The following is an 18,913-nucleotide window of genomic DNA, read 5'->3' on the forward strand; positions in this document are numbered from 1 at the left end:
TTTGAAGTTATATGATGGCCTTGGACACTGTGTAATGATACCCTCGAGAAATTGCATGGATTGATGAGTTGTATGGTGTTATTGTATATCTCTTCGCATTGCACTGATACATCTTCATCCTCTAGAGGCTCTATCTAGGAAGGTGGACCTCGAATAGACGACAACAGAAAGCCCGCATAGTACGGGTTTGCAGCGAGGGCATTGGAATCATCCATGAACCATAGAACATTAATATCACGACGAGTCTTGGTATCTGTCTTCGTAGCATGCTTGCCTACAACGATACAGGATTCGACATTTGTTGCAAGCAACATAAAATGAACGCACGTGCCCCAAGAATGGCTGAGTCAAGGAATATTTCTCTTCGCGGTCAGTCCAGTGCATCTCAGATCTGATGTCTACCATCGACGTTAGTACGAGATTGTGGATCAAGCCGCTCAGAAAATCTGCATCGACTGATAAAATCATGAACGCTAGGCACAGATTCTGCGCGCTTTGCCATTCAACAAAAATAAATTGATACACGGGAGGAGATGTCATGTGAAGAATCGTAAGGCAGCTTTGCAACGCATTCCTATCCCACATATGACACAGGATTGCTTGGTCCTTTCTCATGAGTCAGGCAAAAGATATGGACCAAGAATCGAGCATCAACAAATCACATCTTGCTTTTATTGTCTAATCCGCTCTTGTTACTGATATAAGACATGGCACGTATCGAATAACACTCTTGCGGCTCCCGTGCGGCTCTGCAATAACTCCGTGATTATGTTGAAAATTCTGGGGAAATAACGTCCTATCACTCACAACTTCGTCAAGATGACGTCGGAAGGGCTCCGAAGCTCACCTGTGCAGGGTTGCGGGAAGGAATTAATCATGGTACACTGTACTTAATTACGGTACCTTTAAAATAGTTTAAAACTGAGTTTTGATGCTCTTCTTCATAACAATTTCTTAAAGACTTTGTCGACAAGAGGGATGCCTTCGAATTCATCTGATAGAACGTTGGCGCAATATGATGATAATCATGAAGCTGAACAAAAGGAAGAACTGCTAAAACCGCTCTATGCGCCCAGCTATGTGCGGGATCCTCACCTTGCTTTCCGCATGCGAAAGAGGAAATATATCGGACTCGATCCTGAGCGCCCGCTGAAGCCGCATGAACGAGGAGCCGAAAAGTTCTTTTGGAGTCGTGTTCGCTCGACATTACAGGAACCCTTTTCAGAGTTTCTGGGTACATTCACGCTTGCGTGCTTCTACATGGGAAGCATCGCTCAATCAAGTCTTGGAGCAACGATACCAACAGCACCCGGCGGGTTTGGATATGGCAGCTACATGTCTGTACCATGGGGGTGAGCATGCAATGAGACTCAGCATAGAAATTCACTACTAATTGGCTCCTGTTAGAACTGGTATTGGAGTAATGTTAGGAATCTACATTGCAGGTGACTCAGGTGCATACCTAAATCCTGCTATCACTTTTGCCAATTGCATGTTTCGTGGTCTACCATGGCGGCAATTCCCAATCACCGTATTTTCACAGTTCATGGGAGCCTTTGTCGGAACTGCGCTCGTCTATGGAAATTACGTCGCTGCAATTGACAATTATTCGGGCCACGGAGCACGACTCGTTCCGCCAACTGAGAAGTATACCGCATCTATCTTCGCGACCTATCCACAAACTTTCACGCCAAAGTCATCCCAGGCCATACAAACCATCACGCCTATCATGCTGGTCACGATAGTGGTGTCTGCCCTGAAGGATGATTACAATAACGGTGTTTCCAAGGCGGGCGGTAACTTCTTTCCACTGGCCATGTTCTTTCTTTTCTATGGTATTGGCATAGCATTTGGCTGGGAGACATCGTAGGTATCATATTGCCTATCTTGCCAACAAAAGCTGACAGCACCAGGGGTGCGACGAATCCGGCTTTAGATTTTGGAGGTCGACTGATGTCGAATTGTGTGGGTTATCCCAGCGAGGTGTGGTCCGCAGGGGGCTACTATTTTTGGGTGGGTAGAACTACTTGCAACCAATGGCGAATAGATACTAATGCAACACAGATGCCCATATTCCTGCCATTTGTTGGAGCCGCCCTTGGAGCTTTCCTGTATGACTTATTCGTCTACACTGGACCGAGTCCCATCAACAGCCCTCTTCTTGGATTCAAGAAGTTGACTAGTGCCGAAGCGCAAGAAAAGAACAAAGAGCGCCGAGTGGATGAACGTAATGATTCTCAAAACGATCAAGTTTGAGCTGGGCTTTTTGCACTGATTTTCTTGCTTATGACATCGGACATAGTTTATACCCCTTTCTGTCCTTGTACACTACCTATCTTTTAAAACGGTAAACGCGCATTAGAGTCATAGACATAGATATTTAGATCAAAATGGTTGTATCGATCACTAGAAGTCCTCCCAATATCACGTTCAGATGGTTCTAGTTGTGCATTCCAAAGTGAAATGGCAGACGCGACGCGCATCAACGCGACTCGACGGCGACGTGAAAGACCCCTTTTCTTCGCTTAAATTACCCGATAACACCGAGATGGGCACCTGCGACGCGCCAAGTGCTTCCAGAAGCCTTCCTAATTGGTCTCATTTCATCCAACTTTTTGCTTTCCCGTATTTCCTTCATGTAGCACAAAATAACTTTGTCAACACTGTTTTGAGATATTATTTTCCCATTCATACGATATTTCACTCCAAATCATTTCCATTTGTGTAGCCATTGGTTGTTGTAACCTTCGACATCACATCTTAAACAGGACTTATCAACCAGCTTTCATCACTTGAAAAGAAAACAATCGCTTAAATTTCATTCATAATGGCCATTGATCAACCACAGTCGGGAGATGCCCCAAGCAAGCGTGTCTATGTTGGAAACTTGCCCTACCATGCACAGGCATCAGACATTGAGACCTACCTCACGGATGCCGGATTCGATATTGAGAGACTGGATCTCAGTGTGGACCCTTTTACCCAGAAGAACCCTTCCTACTGCTTCGTAGAGCTCACCACTGTAGAGCAAGCTCAGCGTGCACTTTCAGAACTCCCTGGTGCGAGCTTCATGGGTCGCCCTCTCAAGGTCAATGTGCACATTCCAAGACGTCGTGACGGTGCTCCCAGCACCCGCTCGTTCGGTGGCGACCGTGAGGGTTCAGCAACGCCATCTACTCCCGCACGTACCTTCGGCAACGACTGGAGAACTCCAGGAAGCAGATCCACTCCCCAGGAGGGTGGTGAGCGAGTGAGCAGCTTCAGCTCTCGCTGGGCCAACCGCACCGACTCGCCTGCTGGTCAATCTCAGCAGACTTCCACTCCCTCGCAAGGAGGCCGCAGAGTCTACGTTGGCAACCTCCCCGAGTTCCCCAGCCAGGAGAACATGGAGGAGCAACTCCGCAGCGTGTTTGGTGACTTTTCCGTCGAGAGCATTAGCAAGATGATCACGGGCAACCCTCGCGAGGATGACGACTCCGGTCTCCACCACTACTGCTTTGTCGACTTGGCCGATGCGCAGCAAGCTCAGGCTGCCATTGCCAAGCTTGACAACAGCGAGATGACATGGGGTGGCAGTCTCAGAGTTAATGTCGCCAAGGACAGAAGGACGCAGTACGGCGAGAGGAGAACCGACTCTCCTTCCGCTGGCGGCGCTGCCGCTTCTCCTGCTGCAGCCAGCCCTGCCCCCGAGAAGCCTTTCAGGGACTTGAGCTCCCTCAGCAGCTGGCGCCGAGGAAACTAGAGGCAAGCAAAGCCTAGAGTCTTTTCTTCCTCTGCAATGACAAATTCACAAGATGCACTTTCTGGCGGCAATCGGTCATTCACATTGAACTCTCCAGGGCACGAAAGAGTTCAGAAATGCGAAAATGCATGGCCGTGGCGTCTTACCCTCATTTCCAAATGACAATATAGGCGGGCGAACGGACGGGCAGCCTCTACGGGCCCATTTTTCCATTTCTTGAAACTCTAAACTAAGGCACAAAAAACATCGGATATGGTATCAGGAAGAATGAGCAGCACGATAGAGAGACCTTGAAACGAAAACATAAAGAGCAAACAGCGTAAATAGAAGGCCCCTCCCACAGGAGCAAAAACTCAAATGAATATGCGAATGATAAGAGAACGTTGTTGACGCCTTTGCTTGCTTCCTGTATATTGACTATGATAGCGATGATGATGATAGTAGTGATGGTGACAACGATGATAGTGATGAAGGATGGTATATCTAGAATATATGGGTGCCTAACAGAGCGAGATAGCGAATATGATGGCGTAAAGTAGAAGAACTAACTCGCACCATTCCCTCCTGGTCTCAATAGAGCATTAAGAGAGGAAGGGTATGCAACAGCGACAGCAACAGCAGTAGCAAACAAAACCGACGCCAATAACAGTAGCGGATCGTACCAGTATAGGAAGATAGCAACAAGACAGAAACAAGACAGAAGAGAGAAGAGCAGACAGCGTCCATACCAAGACATGATATTCCCCCTCTCGTCTATGCTCTCCCATGCACGCATAAATACAAAAAACCCTGCAATCTGCTCGCCGAAACCGACCAAGAAACGGGCATCAATAAACACATGACGAAAGGCATCGGATTACCCAACCACACTCTTCAGACTCAGCGCCTCAAGGAACCCACTGAAATCATCCCTCTTGACCTCGACAACAGAGTGTTCGAAGCTATCGATACGCACGCGCGCGTTGGTCTCATCGACGACTTCTTGGAAGGCGGCGCCGAAGCGATTGAGGCCGTGGCCGCGCTTCTTGCGTTTCTGCGCCGATTCTTCGTCTTCGGAGTCTGAGTCCGAGTCGGAGGAGTCGGAAGAGGAGGAGGATTCGGTGTCGTTGTCTTCTTCTTCGTCGTCGTCGTCGTTGTCCGAGTCGTCGATGAAGATGCCGTTTGCTTCGTTTCGTTCGCGGAGCAGTCTTTTCTTCTCTTGTCGACGGATCTCCTTCTGCAGGGCTTTTTCCGCTTTCTTCTCCGCGCGCGCTTTCTTTCGTTCTTCGCGCTCTTTCATCTCTGCGCGGCTGCGCATGCGTCCGCTGCCTGCTGCGCCGCCTGCGCCGCCGAGACCGACCACGACATAGACGCTTCTGCGCTCGTCTAGGGCCGCTAGCACTAGTGCGCCTCGATCTCGCACGCCTTTTTCTGCTTCTAGTACGCCAACGGCTTCGGATACCCAGTTTGCTAGTTTCACGAGAGCGCCGGGGTGGATGAAGAGGGGGACGTCGGGGCCTTCGCGCACTACGCCCATTCTGAATGCTCGTAAGTGGCGGATCTGGTGTTTTCCTATTAGTGCGCTGCCGGTGCGCAGAATGGCTCGGTGGAGGTGTTGGGCTGTGGGGACGTGTGATAATAGTGAAGAGAGAGAGGAAGAAGATGGCGAAAGAGCATCATAAGCTGCGAAGAAACGATTCGTCGTCCAGTCTGGGTCTGTGATTTTCTGACCCAGCTCATCCGAGGATGAATCTTCTCCGTTCAGTGACGTCGGTGGTGTGGGTAATGCACGCATTCGGGCGTTGTAGCCGCTCGCGGACACTGGTGTTCGGTCCCCTATAGAGCGGGAGGAGGGAATTTCTGGGAGAGGATCGGTGCCGACTTCCAGGATGGCGCCGATTATGACGGCTACGTCCATGGAGGACAGGCATGCTTTCCAGCCCCAACACCTGACAAACCCCCATCCGTCTTTCCCGCCTCGTCCTCCATCTGCGGGAGGCACCAGACCGTCGAGACCGTACATGGGTGCAAATCTCAGCAGACGCTCACGCAGACCTCGTTTTAGCTCAATGTCCATGTGTGTGTAACCCTTCCCGGCTTCGTTGAGAGAGACGCCCATCTTGGCCAGGAGTTTGTGTAGTCGCTTCTTACCAGGTTCTGACCAGACGTGTAATCGTGTGGAAAGATAGGGTGAGTGCAGCATACTGTCGTATAGGGACCAATGTCGGATGAGCAAGAAGCGAGGTTCAGGTGAAAGTCGAATGGAGGTGTCTGTGGGTGATCGAGCATGGGTGGGGATGACGCCGCCTGAGTCGCCCATGTCTCGTTCTCGCGCAATTTCCGAGGTTGGGCTGGGGTTGAGACGACGCACTTCGTCTCGCATGACGTCTCGGATCTGTTCGTGTCTATTGGCAGACCATCCTAGCCTTTTTGCACCTTGCTCAGCAGAGGAGAATTGAGCAGTGTTGCCATACAGCTCTGCGGCTGACACGCCAACAATGGCGAGCCAGAGGAGATCGTTGTCTTCTCGGCCGAGTTCTGATGCTAACGAATAAAGCATAGAGGCCATGGGTTCCGAGTACGAGGTTCCAAGAGCGTAATAGGCTTGCAGAGTGGCCTCATGCTTCCTCTTGAGGCGCAGTAGTCGACGTCGTAACGTTCGTGCGGAGGGTTGTGAAGATTGAGGCGGCGGCGGTGATGAGGGTAAAGGAGCAGTCTGCTGTGAACTCGAAGGGTGATTGGAGATGCCGAGTCTGTCCATTCGGGGTCGCGGTGATGAAGGGATCGAGGATCCCGAGTTGCTCCGTCGCCTTTGATAGGGTCGTTCATCATCGTCTGACTCGTCTCCATCCTCCATGTCGCTGGATGACTTTCGTTTTCTACTCGTCACGCCTTCTAATTCGTCTCGTCTCTCATCCCCGCCTTCCTCGTCGCCGTGGTCGTTGTCGTCATCGTCATCGTCATAATCATCGTCTTCCTCGCCATGATCTGGCATGGTTTGCAGAGTACAGAATGCGTCTTTTTCCGGGCTCAGCTCTCTCTCAATGTCGCCATCATCGAACACGATAATTCCCCCTCTTCCTGGATTGTAAGATGGTAAGATCTTGCCTTGGTCGACTCCTCTTCGTCGCTTGGCAGCAGCATTCTCCTGCTCGGCACCCTCTTCCGCCGTGACGACACCTCCGAATCCAAACACGTTCTGCAGATTCCACGGCCGCCTTGCATCGACCAGCCAGACCTCTACGCCGTGATCCTGCATATCAATGGGTTCGGCTTCGCCATTGCTGCCGTCTAACCCCAGCAGCTCCTCGAGGTCGACCAAGCCACCAACTCCAAGGCATATGACGACACCACCATCCCCACCGTGTTGCCTGGTCAAAGGCAAGACTAGCTCTCGACCGGCATTGGTGAGATCACTATAGCCTGCCACCGGCTGGACCTTGTGAGGGATATAGTCGCGCTTGAGAAGGGCGGTAAGGATGCGGCAGGCGCAGAGGGCGTCAGGCTCCAAGGAAACAAGGATGAGAACTGGCGGCGACAAAGGATGCGTGTTTCGGACGAGTTGGGTGTACAAGTGGGAGAGGAGGTTCCTGGGTAAGTACATCTTGATCTTGTCTGCTGCCTCTCCTCACACGTCTAATCTTGTATCAACTCGGTGAATCAATCAATTTACGCGGTGGGGGTGTCGTGTCTCGGCCGATTTCGCATTTGCATGTTAAGACAGCGAGGATTGATGGTTCTGAGGCAAGGTGATCTATGCGATGTATTGTCTGTTGGCTTGGGCTGTCTTTGGTCTTCTTTGAACAGGTATAATCAACAGAACGTATGATGCGAAGACAATAATAGTCGACGTATTTGGGACAATCAACCTTCACTCAAAGTCGCGTCCGGCGTGTAAAAGACGCGTCGCTGACCAAAGCTTTTACCTGTTGCCTTTTTAGGCTTTGAATCGGAATCGTGAATCGCTGATGCGCGTCGGGAATCGCCAAGACGTGACGCCGTTTACTCTCGTCTCTCGTCTAAACACTCTGATTGCCTTATTATATACCTTACCATACCTTGCCATGCACTAATACTACATGCGTGCAACCGCCGAGGAATTGGACAAGAAGGTACATCGGCAAACGCCTCCAAGGTAGCTTCCTGAATATGCAGTTGGTCAAGGTGATGGCAGGATTGAGATAGGCTCCCGAATCACCAGCGACATAAACATCTAGCATTGCTCCCAAGCCCTGTCGCTGGCAGCTCGAGATCCATCTTCATAGACCAAGATGGTCACTTATCCAACCCCACGAGATGGACTGACACGTCCTGTTGTCGTCAACACCTGGAGTATCCGCAGCTGACTTTCCCTCCCGGAGCACTCTGCTGTCCCGCACTCAACAGTACTTGCGCTACGCTACCATCGCTGAAGAGCACCATGATGAGCACCCCAAAGAACTCGGCAAATGGCTCTCGCAAAGAAAGCCGTACTTTCTCCACCACAGGTCGGATCTTGCCGCATAGTCTGCTTCTTCGTCTATCGGAACGTGAGGGTGCAATCCCATAGCCGAGCGCGCCTTCTGTGAGCTCGACGATGTGAGAGACGTGTGGGTATCTCGGGTTTCGGGAGCAATCTGAACGTGCTCGTTGTGTTCGACTTCGAACGTGTTCACTACGCCAGAAGGGTAAGGCAGCCGAGATGGCGTCACTTGATGCGTTATAGCCTGGAGATAGATTCGAACCTCGCCCCACCGCTACATCGGAATGAGCTGGAAAGCTGCTGGACTCAGATACGTCCATGGCTGGTGTCGAGAATCCTGATCTGGGTAGACTTGGAGTGTATGCACCTGGCACTCCCAGAGGCTCCGTCGTTGCGTGCCGACCATAGGTAATGTCCTCAGCATACGGTGTAGCTGTGTGTTCAGCACGCGACATATTCACAGCTTTGCTAAACACTGCACTTGCGGGAGAAGGGTTGGAGGTCAATTTAATTGAAAACCTGCTTTACTTCACCAATATTAATCAAGGCACGATCTTTAGAGGAATGCAAGAGCAGCTTCTTGTCACCTTTACTTTGAGGGTTCCATCTATTCCGTCATCGTCGCAGATACCACTTACATGCTCATCTTTCCTCCTACGACTCCCTTGAACAGTAGAGACTACCCCACACAAGGCGAGGGGATGCACCCCTTTGACGAGACCGCCATCGTCGATAGTGTAGTACAAAGATAGAGAGACTCTGTGTTTGTACACTTTAGGTACAGAGTTCACTGTACGCAAACAACATGATGCAGTTGAAGTGGGAGGAAGCTCAGCAGCAAAAGCAGTATGTACCTTTTCGTTCACCCATAGTGGTGTTGACGTGGACTGACTTGCAATTGCAGGATACCTTTACCATACGTCGCTTATGGTGAGCCGCAGTGCTTAGACGCGGGGGTGTCCGTGGCATGGCGTTGGAGATCCGGGGGTTTGATGTGGGGGATGGGGAACCATGATCTTAGGGTATCAAGTGCATATCGACTCAAGGTACCGTGTATTCGGACACCCACTGTGATTCCCTGCATGAGATATCATGCTTGATATGATAGTCACCTGATTGTGCGTGATCAGTAAGCTGATTTGTGTCTCGTGTCCTCTGTTGCTTTATCTAGTCCCAACACCTCCCTTGACCTCCTTGTTCTACCTACTTGACCTCAAGCCAAGCACGCGTGATAGTATGCTTGAGTAGTTGTTGACTTGTATTTCATACTGGACATAGCTATGGCTGCTAGTCAAATGTGACTTCCCAAGCTATGGTGTGGACCTGGGTGGATTCTCACTCGCGTGGGAACGCGCGGATGTCGTTCTGTATCGAGGCACACATTTCTCTCCCCAAATTTTTCCCAGTCTGTATCTTATATAGTAGACACGGCAAATGGCAGGGAGACTCGATAGAGAACACTCGTTGTTTCTCCATGATCGAACCTTCGTAAACATTTGCCAATATGAAACCTGCAACAACCCTCTGCTTCCAATCGGAGAATCTCGGCCTATCTCGCGCCTATCTCCGCCGGGGTAGATGATACAGCACCACTATTGTTTCTTATGTTCTACACATCACCATCAGAGCGACTTTGGTACACTCAATCCATTCATATATCGATATCTAATAATCCGAACCCTCTCCTCACATTCCATAGACTTATTCTTTTATTATAAGTGACCATGGTAAAGACTCTTTTTAACGACGATGACTATGTCATAGTCGACTATCCCTCGACCTCATCTACCCCACATCCCGCCTCCAAAACGAACACCATATCAACAAGCACAAAGACAGACTACCTGGACAGTATATCAAGTATAATCGACAGCCTGAGTCCAGTCCTACGACCTCTCAACCTGTCCATCCACGATCACCCAGAGCTGGGCTACAAAGAACACCACGCCCATAAAGTGCTCACTGAGTTTTTGATCAACCGCCCAGGATGGGTCGTGACGTCTCATGCGTACAATATCGAGACTGCTTTTGTGGCGGTATATGCTACTCAACGCGAGGGGTCTGTTGTTAGCTTTAATGTCGAGTATGGTGAGTTTTGTACCTGACTAGTTATCCTCTACCTGTACGATCGGACGATCATGACCAAAGCTCATGCTCCTGAACATGATATATATACAATATCAGACCTGAGGTGCATGACACTGACTTGTCACGAATTAAGATGCATTGCCGGGTATCGGACATGCCTGTGGACATAACCTCATTGCCATGGCCTCGCTCTCTGCCGCACTGGCTACTCAGGCGATGATGGAAAAGGAGAAACTTGGTGGCAAGGTTGTCGTGTTCGGCACGCCGGCGGAAGAAGGTAGGCCTAGTTCCTTATCATTGCTATACTTTTGATTTGCTTGAGCTTGCTTGTATCTGCATTCGCTTTTCCTTGGTCAAGCACTGGCGCACTGTTGCTGCTGTTTCTTGACCTCTGTGGGTCGAAGAGCTCAAATCCGGTCAGCTTCACCTTGGGATCACTGTCTGTCAGCTTGGTCTTCTCAGAAAATCTTACTGTGAGCTCTCGAGGGCCTTTACATGAAGCTGCAGTGCGGTAGGAGTATTAGTTGTCAACTCATAACTTGTACCTCGATTCTTTTGGCTCATGTCTGCCTCTCTTGGGTTTCCCTGCAGTGGGACAGTTCCTCCTACCAGAAAGAAACCCGATTCATTTTCGATACTATCAGATCGAACAGTTCGGAAGAAATATCTGTCTCTACTAGCTGATCACTGACATCTCCCATCCAGGCGGCGGTGGCAAAACCAAGCTCCTCAAAGCCGGCGCCTACGCCTACGAAAAAGTCGACATCAACCTGATATCCCATCCAGGCATCACCCAAGACGGAGCACTGATGCGCACAGCAGCGTACACGTCCTTCTTCGTCGAATACTTTGGCAAAGAAGCGCACGCCGCAGCCGCACCCTGGGAAGGGATCAACGCCCTCGACGCCCTCATGACAGCCTACACAGCGCTGTCCGTGCTCCGCCAACAAACCCAGCCAGGCGACATCATCCAAGGCAACATCACACACGGCGGCGTGAAACCCAACATCATCCACGCATACGCGGCGGGCCAATTCGTGGTTCGAAGCACGACAGCCGCGCGCCGCGACGCCCTCAAGCTTCGCGTCGACAAGTGCTTCCAGGCGGGCTCGCTCGCGACAGGCGCAAGGCTGAAAGTCACGCCTACGGGCTCCTACGACGACTTGATGCCGAACTGGGCGCTGGGCGCTCGGTACCGCGAGCATTTCAACGCGCTTGGGGGCAAGATTGAATTTGCGGAGTTGGACTATGAGCATGGTGCTACGCAGGCGAGTTCGGATCAGGGAGATATCAGCCATGCGATGCCGACTATCAGTCCGGCGTTTTGGATCAGGAGCGAGGGGCCTGATGGTGAGCAACTGGGCGGGCCGCACACGCCTGACTTCGCGGCTGCTGCGAGACGCAAAGAGGCGCATGACAAGGCCATGATGGTTGGTAAGGCGCTGGCTGGCACGGCGGTCGATATCTTGAGTGTCGAGGGCTTGCTGGAGGAGGTCAAGAAGGAGTACGAGGAGACGAAGAGGAAGTCCGATGGGATGTGTGTTGACGATGACGATGTTCTACGAAGCACATATGTATAGAGAGACGATTAGTTTCTGAAAAGCATCAAACCAGCCTCTTCAGCATCGACTCCGTCCTCATCCATCTTCTCATCTTCTTCCTCCTCTTCATCGTCCTCCTCACCAAGCCCCATCCTCTGCCCGAACAAACTCCCAAACAACTCATCAGACTGCCTATCACTCCACACACTCCTATCCTCCGGCGCCATGAAATTCTGCAACTTCTCATGAACCGTAAACCGCAGCTTACGGCCTTTCGAGGCCTTCGTGTCGACGTTCTTCTTCGTCTTGGCATCTCGGCGCATCTGGAAACTAGCGTCGATATTCGAGGTGCCCACGGCCGCAGCGGCAGCGACCGAGTCCGCGCTGCGCTGTTCGAGGAGAGACTGCAATAGCAGGCCGTAAAAGTCTGCGTCGTCGTAGACGGACGGCGACTCGGATTGGTTGAGAGACAGCTGCACGGGCGCGCAAGAGCGAGGTGTGCGCGCACGCTTGACGAGGCGGTCGCCGGCGAGTTGCTCGTTGAGCACGTCGACGATGGTCTGCTCTGATGCCGCGCTGTTGTTCAGACGGTTTCGCGGCGTGATGGCTGCTGCACCGCGCGATTTCAGAGACCATTTCTCGAGGATCGGCGTTGTGTGTGACGAGGTCTGGCGATTTTGGCTGAGCATGTGCGTCCAGAGGTCGGAGGTGGGCGTGTCTTCGGTGAATTGCGCGTGGGTGCGCTTTTTGCTAGTCTTCTCTGCGCGTGTGTTCTGGAGGGTTTCGCGGAGGTTGTTGAGAGAGGCCCAGAGGTTGAAGGCGGCTGTTTCGGCGGCGTGGAAGGCGTCCGCTGGGTAGTTGTCTTCTTCGTCGTCGGTGGACTTGGTCTCCTCAGGGGTAGAGGCAAGGGCAGTGAGGGTGTTTGTGCCGATCAGAGCTTTCTGTAGCTTGACACGGGCGTTGAGGAGAGAGTCGAAGGTGGCTCGCTGCGTCTTGACTGCTCGTCCCTTTTCTGCGTCTGCCTTTGCTGCTTGCGACAGAGTGGCTGCGACGTTCTTCTGCTCTTCGGCCATCATCTTGCGCAGCTCGGCACGGTCGTCTTCCGCTCGGTCTGCGCCATCTTCTTCCTCATCATCATCGTCGTCCTCTTCGTCGCGGAGATCAGTGGCGGGGCTTTCATCGTCGTCTTCGACGCCCTCGTCACTGACATCTTCTCCATCTTCTTCATCTTCGTCCTCTCCCGAAACACCATCAATCTGGTCTTCCTCATCCTCGCTTTCGTCATCCTCATCAAAACCTCGACTAAACGGATCATCCTCCTCATCAGCCAATTCCGCTCTATCGATTCTAGACCCATCATAACGAGGGCCAAGCGGCACGATATCCTTCTTTCGCAGCTTGCTCTTGCCGACAGGAGCATAGTGTTCGCGTCCGGCATTCTCATCTACTTCAGACACGACATCGTCATCATCGTCGTCATCGTCTGACTTTGGCGATGGCGCTTCGTCCTCGGGGTCGAAATCTGCTGTATATTAGTATGATGAACATAGACAAAAATAAATTTGAAGAGGAAATGATGAGACGAACCTTTCGGCCCAGGATTCTCGAGGTCCGCGAGCTGTTCGGCCAGCGTCTTGACTCTGTGTGGAGCCATTGTAAATTGTGGCTTTTGATTGACGGGCAGATATGTGTAAAGACAGAAAAGAATAATTTATGCAAAAGTTCTGGAGTATTCGCGCCTGCCCTTTCTTGCAACTTTGCGGCGAAACTTTCTGAACCTCGGGGGATCAATGCGTCAATGCTTGGCGGTTGATGAGGTCTGCGTTGCATGGATGCCTCAGGCATTCCACTTGACCTCCATATTGAACTTGTGGTATATATATAGTCTGTTGAAGCAAGTAGATTGGGCCGACTTGTGGTATATTCGTCTCCATCCAACAATAGGCTGTTTCACATATCTACTATGCTTACTCTACAAAGGTATGAAACAGTAGAGACACAATACGCGTACTATGGTTATAGACCGCTGAATGCCTCTCCGTTCATTTTGAGTCATCACTCGTATACAGCAGAAAGTCGCGTGTTCATGCATAGTGGACCTTGCTGTCTTGGAGGAAGCTGTCTAACCACTAGTGTGCTATGCTAAAGTGCTTTTGCCCTCTATTGTTCCACTGATCACGAACCCCATGTCCGACGTGGCTAGTAAAACCCACTGATGTCGACGGCACCAGCAGCATGGCCTGACCATCAAGCCTGTGATCAGTCCTGGCAGTCGATCTATTATTACAACATCATGGATAGTCTCAGTGTCCAGCTGGTCAGAAACAAAGCTCAAGTGCGTTCGCTACCCCTCAGGCGCACGACCTGGCCATACTTTTGTAACTTGGTGATGAGTTGATCACCTTGCTTGACGACATCGTTGTATCTATTGCGATCGATTAGCTTTGGTCTATAGTCTTAGCTGTACTGCAAATAACGTACTGCTTGTTCTTGTCGTCTGCGACTCTGGTCTCAACCACGCCTCTCACACGGTCGATGGTGCAGGTCAAACGCTGGCTTGCGATGAACGGGGCAAGATCGCGGTCCAACCAGTCAACACTGACACCGAAGCTCTGAGACATGCTTTGCAAGCTGACGATCTTGTAGCTCTGGAGCAGTTGAGAGTAGGCGCGGCAGCGCATCTCCTTGACGTACCACCGTCTGTGCTCGTACAGGTAACGGTCTTGTGAGAGGAAGTTGGTCTCGACGTTGCCGAGTGCCTTGAAGAACACCTGATAGTTTCCGGCATAGAGACTGTTGATCATCTGCGCGAGCGGAGTGAAATCGATCACGGGCTCGGCCTTTTCTTGGTATGAGCTGTTTCCGAGAGTGGTGAGGTTCACAGCGGCGGGTTTCGGTGTGGCGCTTGAGTCGACGTCCATCTCGGTCTCGGTAGACTTGGCGGAGACGGCACCGGAGAAAGCAGCGAGTCGGTCGTGGGAGTCATCGGACCCAATGATGGCGCGGATCTCGGGAGAGTCGACGACTCGTGACTTGAAATCGCGCCGGGGGAGAGCCACAGAGCCAGCAAGAATGGCATAAACGACCAGAGACGAGTATGAGCAAAGTTCGTTGCTGGTAAATGTGCTTAGAGAATCGAGTAGGAGAGGAGCGGCCTGAGAGTGGGCGCGAATGGTGAGGAGGTGAAGGCCCTGGTATGCCTTTAATCTGTTGCGACGATCCTATGGCTTTGGTCAGTATTAAACGTTACAAAAGGTCCGGTGGAAGAGATAAAATACCCAATCACCACCTGACTCTACCAAAGCAGCGCATTGCTCCACGCTCTTCTTGACTAGAATCTTGTCGTCGAAGAAAAAAGCTATGCGGATGATGGCAAGCACAATGTCGATCTTGCTTCCCAAAATGCCAGTCTTCTCCATCAGTGACTCGTAAGCGGCGATAGCAGCGTCCTTGTCGCCTATCCTGGCATAAAGCTCCGCCCTCTTTCCGCGTGCTGTCTGAATCTCGGTGTCGCCAGCCTGCTCTGTGGCCTCATCCTCCTCCTTCTGAATAGCGGCCAACTCGTCCTCATTCGCCTTCTTCAGCTCCTCGTAGGTCTTCTCATCCCACGGCAGTGAGACGCCGCCTGAAGCGCTCGCTCCACCCAAGACTGCAATAATGCTGCTGGTATTGATGCTCGACGTCCGCCTCAGCGACGGGGGGTTCTTGTGCGAGCTCGCGGATTCGGATTCGCCAGTGGCGTTCAGCTTTCCGGTCTGGGGATGTGCCAGGTAATGGTAAAGCGGCGCCATCTTGTGTTCCTTGATGCCATCTTGGATAGCTATGCGAGATGCCTCCTTGGCTGATTTGGAAGCAGATGGTGAGGCGATGGTGAAGACGTGCTGTGCGAGGCCGAGGTCAGGGTAGCGGAGGTATTGTGGCTCACCCATCTCTGCGGTTGATGATGGTCGTCGAGGAGGGAAAGCAGAGTATGAGGAAGAGTTAGATGGAGAAAAGGGGAGACAAGGTGGATGAATGCCAGTCGGGTATTTGATGGATTATCAAGTGGTTGTAGTAAGTTATGAGACACAAGCAGATACCTTACACACAAGCTACGGACATGCATCATCGTCGCGAGCTGCCCTTCCTCGCCCACGCACGGACTGCCCATGTGTATACGCCAAGAACATCATCTAAGAGTACTTGATCTACATGACCTTCCATACATTTCTTCTGTCAGGACACTTAACGTATATACATTTCCGACCATTCTCGTAGAGTTCTTCACATGAGGACTCGTACTTTTCTTTATATCCCTTTCGTCTCTGTCATCATCGTCCTTGATTTAATGCAAATGGCACGTCTTTTTGCCCCTCAGGCTTTGACCCAGCTTCGAGCATCTAGTCCTTACGCCTTGCTTTCTCATTATATGCCTGCACGCTATATTTCGAATAACGCAGCTGCATCTGAACTCAACGTTCAAAATGAGGAGAACGGGAAAGTTCCGGGTTCAGTGAAGGGTTTGCCAGCACCGAATGATAAAGTGACAAAGCTCGACGTCAACGACGATGAAGGAGTGCGCTTCGACCATCTTGGACCTATAGTTGTGAACAAAGACGGCACCATGAGTCGCATCACTAATTGGGACAAGATGGCAGATGTAGAGAAGAAGAATACTCTGCGGATCCTAGGGAAAAGGAACAAAGCTCGAATGGATGCTTTGAAGCAGCAGAACAAGGCTGAACGGGGACAAGACACTTCCTTATAGTCCTTGTTGGATCAGAAGTCATCTATCAGAAATCATCAGGTTGAGCCAGCATCGGGGACTAAATCGACCAAGCTTAACATATTGATGGCGAACGTCTCTACCTTTATTCGTCGCAACTGAAGTCTCAGATGTATCCAAAGACACGAATTATTGTTGAACTACAGCTCTGTCATGTCTATCACCTCTTGCTCATGCCACAATGCGTAGGCGTCATATCTACCGCAGCCTTTTGCGGTTCCGACGTCATATGCTTTCCTTGCCATATCCGACAAGTCTCAAATCAGTTTCTTCGAGCATGTCGAGACGCATTGACTAGCTCTCCCCGAGGCTGGAATCAGAGCCGCTTGAAGTGTGTGCTTGAGAACTAGCCGCTTGAAGTGCATTCTCGTACTCTACTCGCTGAGCACTGCTCACTCTGCCGGGATCTCTGTCGAGCAGCATGCTGACTGTATGGCCATGGCCATTAGAAGCAGCTGCTTGTAACGCCTTGTTGTACTCTCCACTTTCAGGACTTATATCAGCCCCATGGTCGAGTAGCATTTCCATCACGTTGGTACGGCCACTTGCAGTTGCAGCCTGAAGTGCAGTTGGGTCATGTGCCGTCTGGAAGTTGACTTTCGTGCCATGGTCGAGCAGTAGCTGAACGACAGCAGCGTAACCGCGTCGTGATGCGATCCTTAATGCATTTCCACACGCCTCGCGTTCAAAAGTGGTATCTGTACCCCAACTGCAGTCAAGCAAGATTTTGACTGTGTTTGTACGACCTTCAGAAGCAGCCGCTTGAAGTGCCTTTCCAAATAGTCTCAGAGTCGCCCTGTTATACGTCTCGTATTCGGCCTGGCCTAGCTGCCGTATCATCGTTCCTTCACTGCTACTGACCGAAGTCAGTAGCACTTTGACTGTGCTTTCGTGGCCGTCTGAAGAGGCTGTCGGTAGAACCTCTCCGAGCTCCTCGTGATGAGCAATGATGCTTTCGCCCCATGCTCGTGTGGTCAGCATCTTGACTATCATATCATTGTCGTCTTCAAGGTCAGGTGACTTCAGTGCATTCACACATGCCTTACGGCAGCGATCAACGTCTGTTTCCCACCGACATTCGAGCAAAACCTTGACAATATTGCCATGGCATTAAGTTGCAGCTGCAAGCAGTGCCTCTGCATATTCCTCATGTTGGACATTGAGATGTGCACGAAGAGCCGGGCCCCAATACGGGTCGAGCAGTATTTCTATCACGTCTGAGTAGCCATGGGATGCGGCATCCCTGAAAGCTTTCCCTAAGTTCTTCCCTTGAACTTCCAGATCTGCACCCGATGCAAGTAGCATACGAGTTGTGGTTGAGTGACCATGTGTTATGGCCACATAAAGCGCGGTTTCATTGCCGAATTGAGCGTTAATATCTGCCCCATGTCCGAGTAGTAATTTCACTACCGCATCCCTGCCATTAGATGTCGCCGCCTGGAGCGCGCTCCCAAGCTCTCCGCCTTGGGCATTGACGTCGGCGCCGTGCTCGAGCAGTAGTTTAACCACCGCCTCACGGCTGCTATAAAAAGCTGCTTCTTGGAGCGCGTTTCCATATTGTCCACCTTGGGCATTGACGTCGGCGCCGTGCTCGAGCAGTAGTTTAACCACCGCCTCACGGCTGCTATAAGAAGCTGCTGCTTGGAGCGCGTTTCCGTATTGTCCACCTTGGGCATTGACGTCGGCGCCGTGCTCGAGTAATAGCTTGACCACCGCCTCGCTGTTTTCAAAAGCTGCTGCTTGGAGCGCGTTTCCATAGTACCCGCCTTGGGCGTTGACGTCGGCGCTATGCTCGAGTAATAGCCTGACCACCGCCTCGCTCCCTTCAGAAGCTGCTGCTTGGAGCGCGTTTCCATAGTACCCGCCTTGGGCGTTGACGTCGGCGCTATGCTCGAGTAATAGCCTGACCACCGCCTCGCTCCCTCCAGAAGCTGCTGCTTGGAGCGCGTTTCCATATTGTCCACCTTGGGCATTGACGTCGGCGCCGTGCTCGAGCAGTAGTTTAACCACCGCCTCACGGCTGCCATAAGAAGCTGCTGCGTGGAGCACGTTTCCATAGTACCCGCCTTCGGCGTTGACGTCGGCGCCGCTCTGGAGTATTCTCAAGACATCTTCCGGTCGATCTCTTAAAGACATGATATGTAAGTCGTTGATGTGCAAGTCGTTGATGCTGGTAATACTACTGTCACCATCGGATCGAGTGTCGTTATCGTTGGGAATCTCATCGACAGCATCAGTATAGTCGTCGTCGTCTACCTCAGAGAAGCTAAGTGATCCAGATTTCCAGGAATTGGAACTTGATCCGCGAGATATGGCTTTCTTGCTCTCGCCGTCCG

General features: G+C 51.4%; 6 protein-coding genes across 7 annotated transcripts; 3 read left to right on the forward strand and 3 right to left on the reverse strand.

The window, feature by feature from the left end:
* Positions 1–978: 978 nt before the first annotated feature.
* Positions 979–2,256, forward strand: AAFC00_006799 (uncharacterized protein; the record flags this gene model as incomplete). Of its 2 annotated transcripts, none has more annotated exons than XM_069346807.1 (4): positions 979–1,352; positions 1,408–1,866; positions 1,914–2,013; positions 2,065–2,256. In XM_069346807.1, 4 exons carry the CDS (start codon positions 979–981, stop codon positions 2,254–2,256), a joined length of 1,125 nt encoding a protein of 374 aa, XP_069199682.1. The 2 variants fall into 2 exon arrangements, with proteins under 2 accessions (XP_069199682.1, XP_069199683.1); XM_069346806.1 differs by having other exon boundaries at positions 1,261–1,352.
* A 571-nt stretch (positions 2,257–2,827) lies between these two features.
* Positions 2,828–3,742, forward strand: AAFC00_006800 (uncharacterized protein; the record flags this gene model as incomplete). Its single annotated transcript, XM_069346808.1, has 1 exon — positions 2,828–3,742. The coding sequence occupies one exon, from the start codon at positions 2,828–2,830 to the stop codon at positions 3,740–3,742; it is 915 nt and encodes a 304-aa protein (XP_069199684.1).
* Positions 3,743–4,598: 856 nt separating this feature from the next.
* On the reverse strand, positions 4,599–7,325 carry AAFC00_006801 (uncharacterized protein; the record flags this gene model as incomplete). The annotated part of the gene is made up of 1 exon (XM_069346809.1): positions 4,599–7,325. One exon carries the CDS (start codon positions 7,323–7,325, stop codon positions 4,599–4,601), a length of 2,727 nt encoding a protein of 908 aa, XP_069199685.1.
* Positions 7,326–9,907: 2,582 nt separating this feature from the next.
* AAFC00_006802 (uncharacterized protein) lies at positions 9,908–11,851 on the forward strand (the record flags this gene model as incomplete). Its single annotated transcript, XM_069346810.1, has 3 exons — positions 9,908–10,271; positions 10,405–10,548; positions 10,977–11,851. 3 exons carry the CDS (start codon positions 9,908–9,910, stop codon positions 11,849–11,851), a joined length of 1,383 nt encoding a protein of 460 aa, XP_069199686.1.
* Positions 11,852–11,859: 8 nt separating this feature from the next.
* AAFC00_006803 (uncharacterized protein) lies at positions 11,860–13,466 on the reverse strand (the record flags this gene model as incomplete). The annotated part of the gene is made up of 2 exons (XM_069346811.1): positions 11,860–13,334; positions 13,400–13,466. The coding sequence occupies 2 exons, from the start codon at positions 13,464–13,466 to the stop codon at positions 11,860–11,862; spliced, it is 1,542 nt and encodes a 513-aa protein (XP_069199687.1).
* A 677-nt stretch (positions 13,467–14,143) lies between these two features.
* Positions 14,144–15,741, reverse strand: AAFC00_006804 (uncharacterized protein; the record flags this gene model as incomplete). The annotated part of the gene is made up of 3 exons (XM_069346813.1): positions 14,144–14,237; positions 14,294–15,033; positions 15,091–15,741. 3 exons carry the CDS (start codon positions 15,739–15,741, stop codon positions 14,144–14,146), a joined length of 1,485 nt encoding a protein of 494 aa, XP_069199688.1.
* Between the last annotated feature and the right edge of the window lie 3,172 nt (positions 15,742–18,913).

This window comes from Neodothiora populina (assembly GCF_041146345.1).
Source record: "Neodothiora populina strain CPC 39397 chromosome Unknown canker_contig_8, whole genome shotgun sequence".
Lineage (NCBI taxonomy): Eukaryota > Fungi > Ascomycota > Dothideomycetes > Dothideales > Dothioraceae > Neodothiora > Neodothiora populina.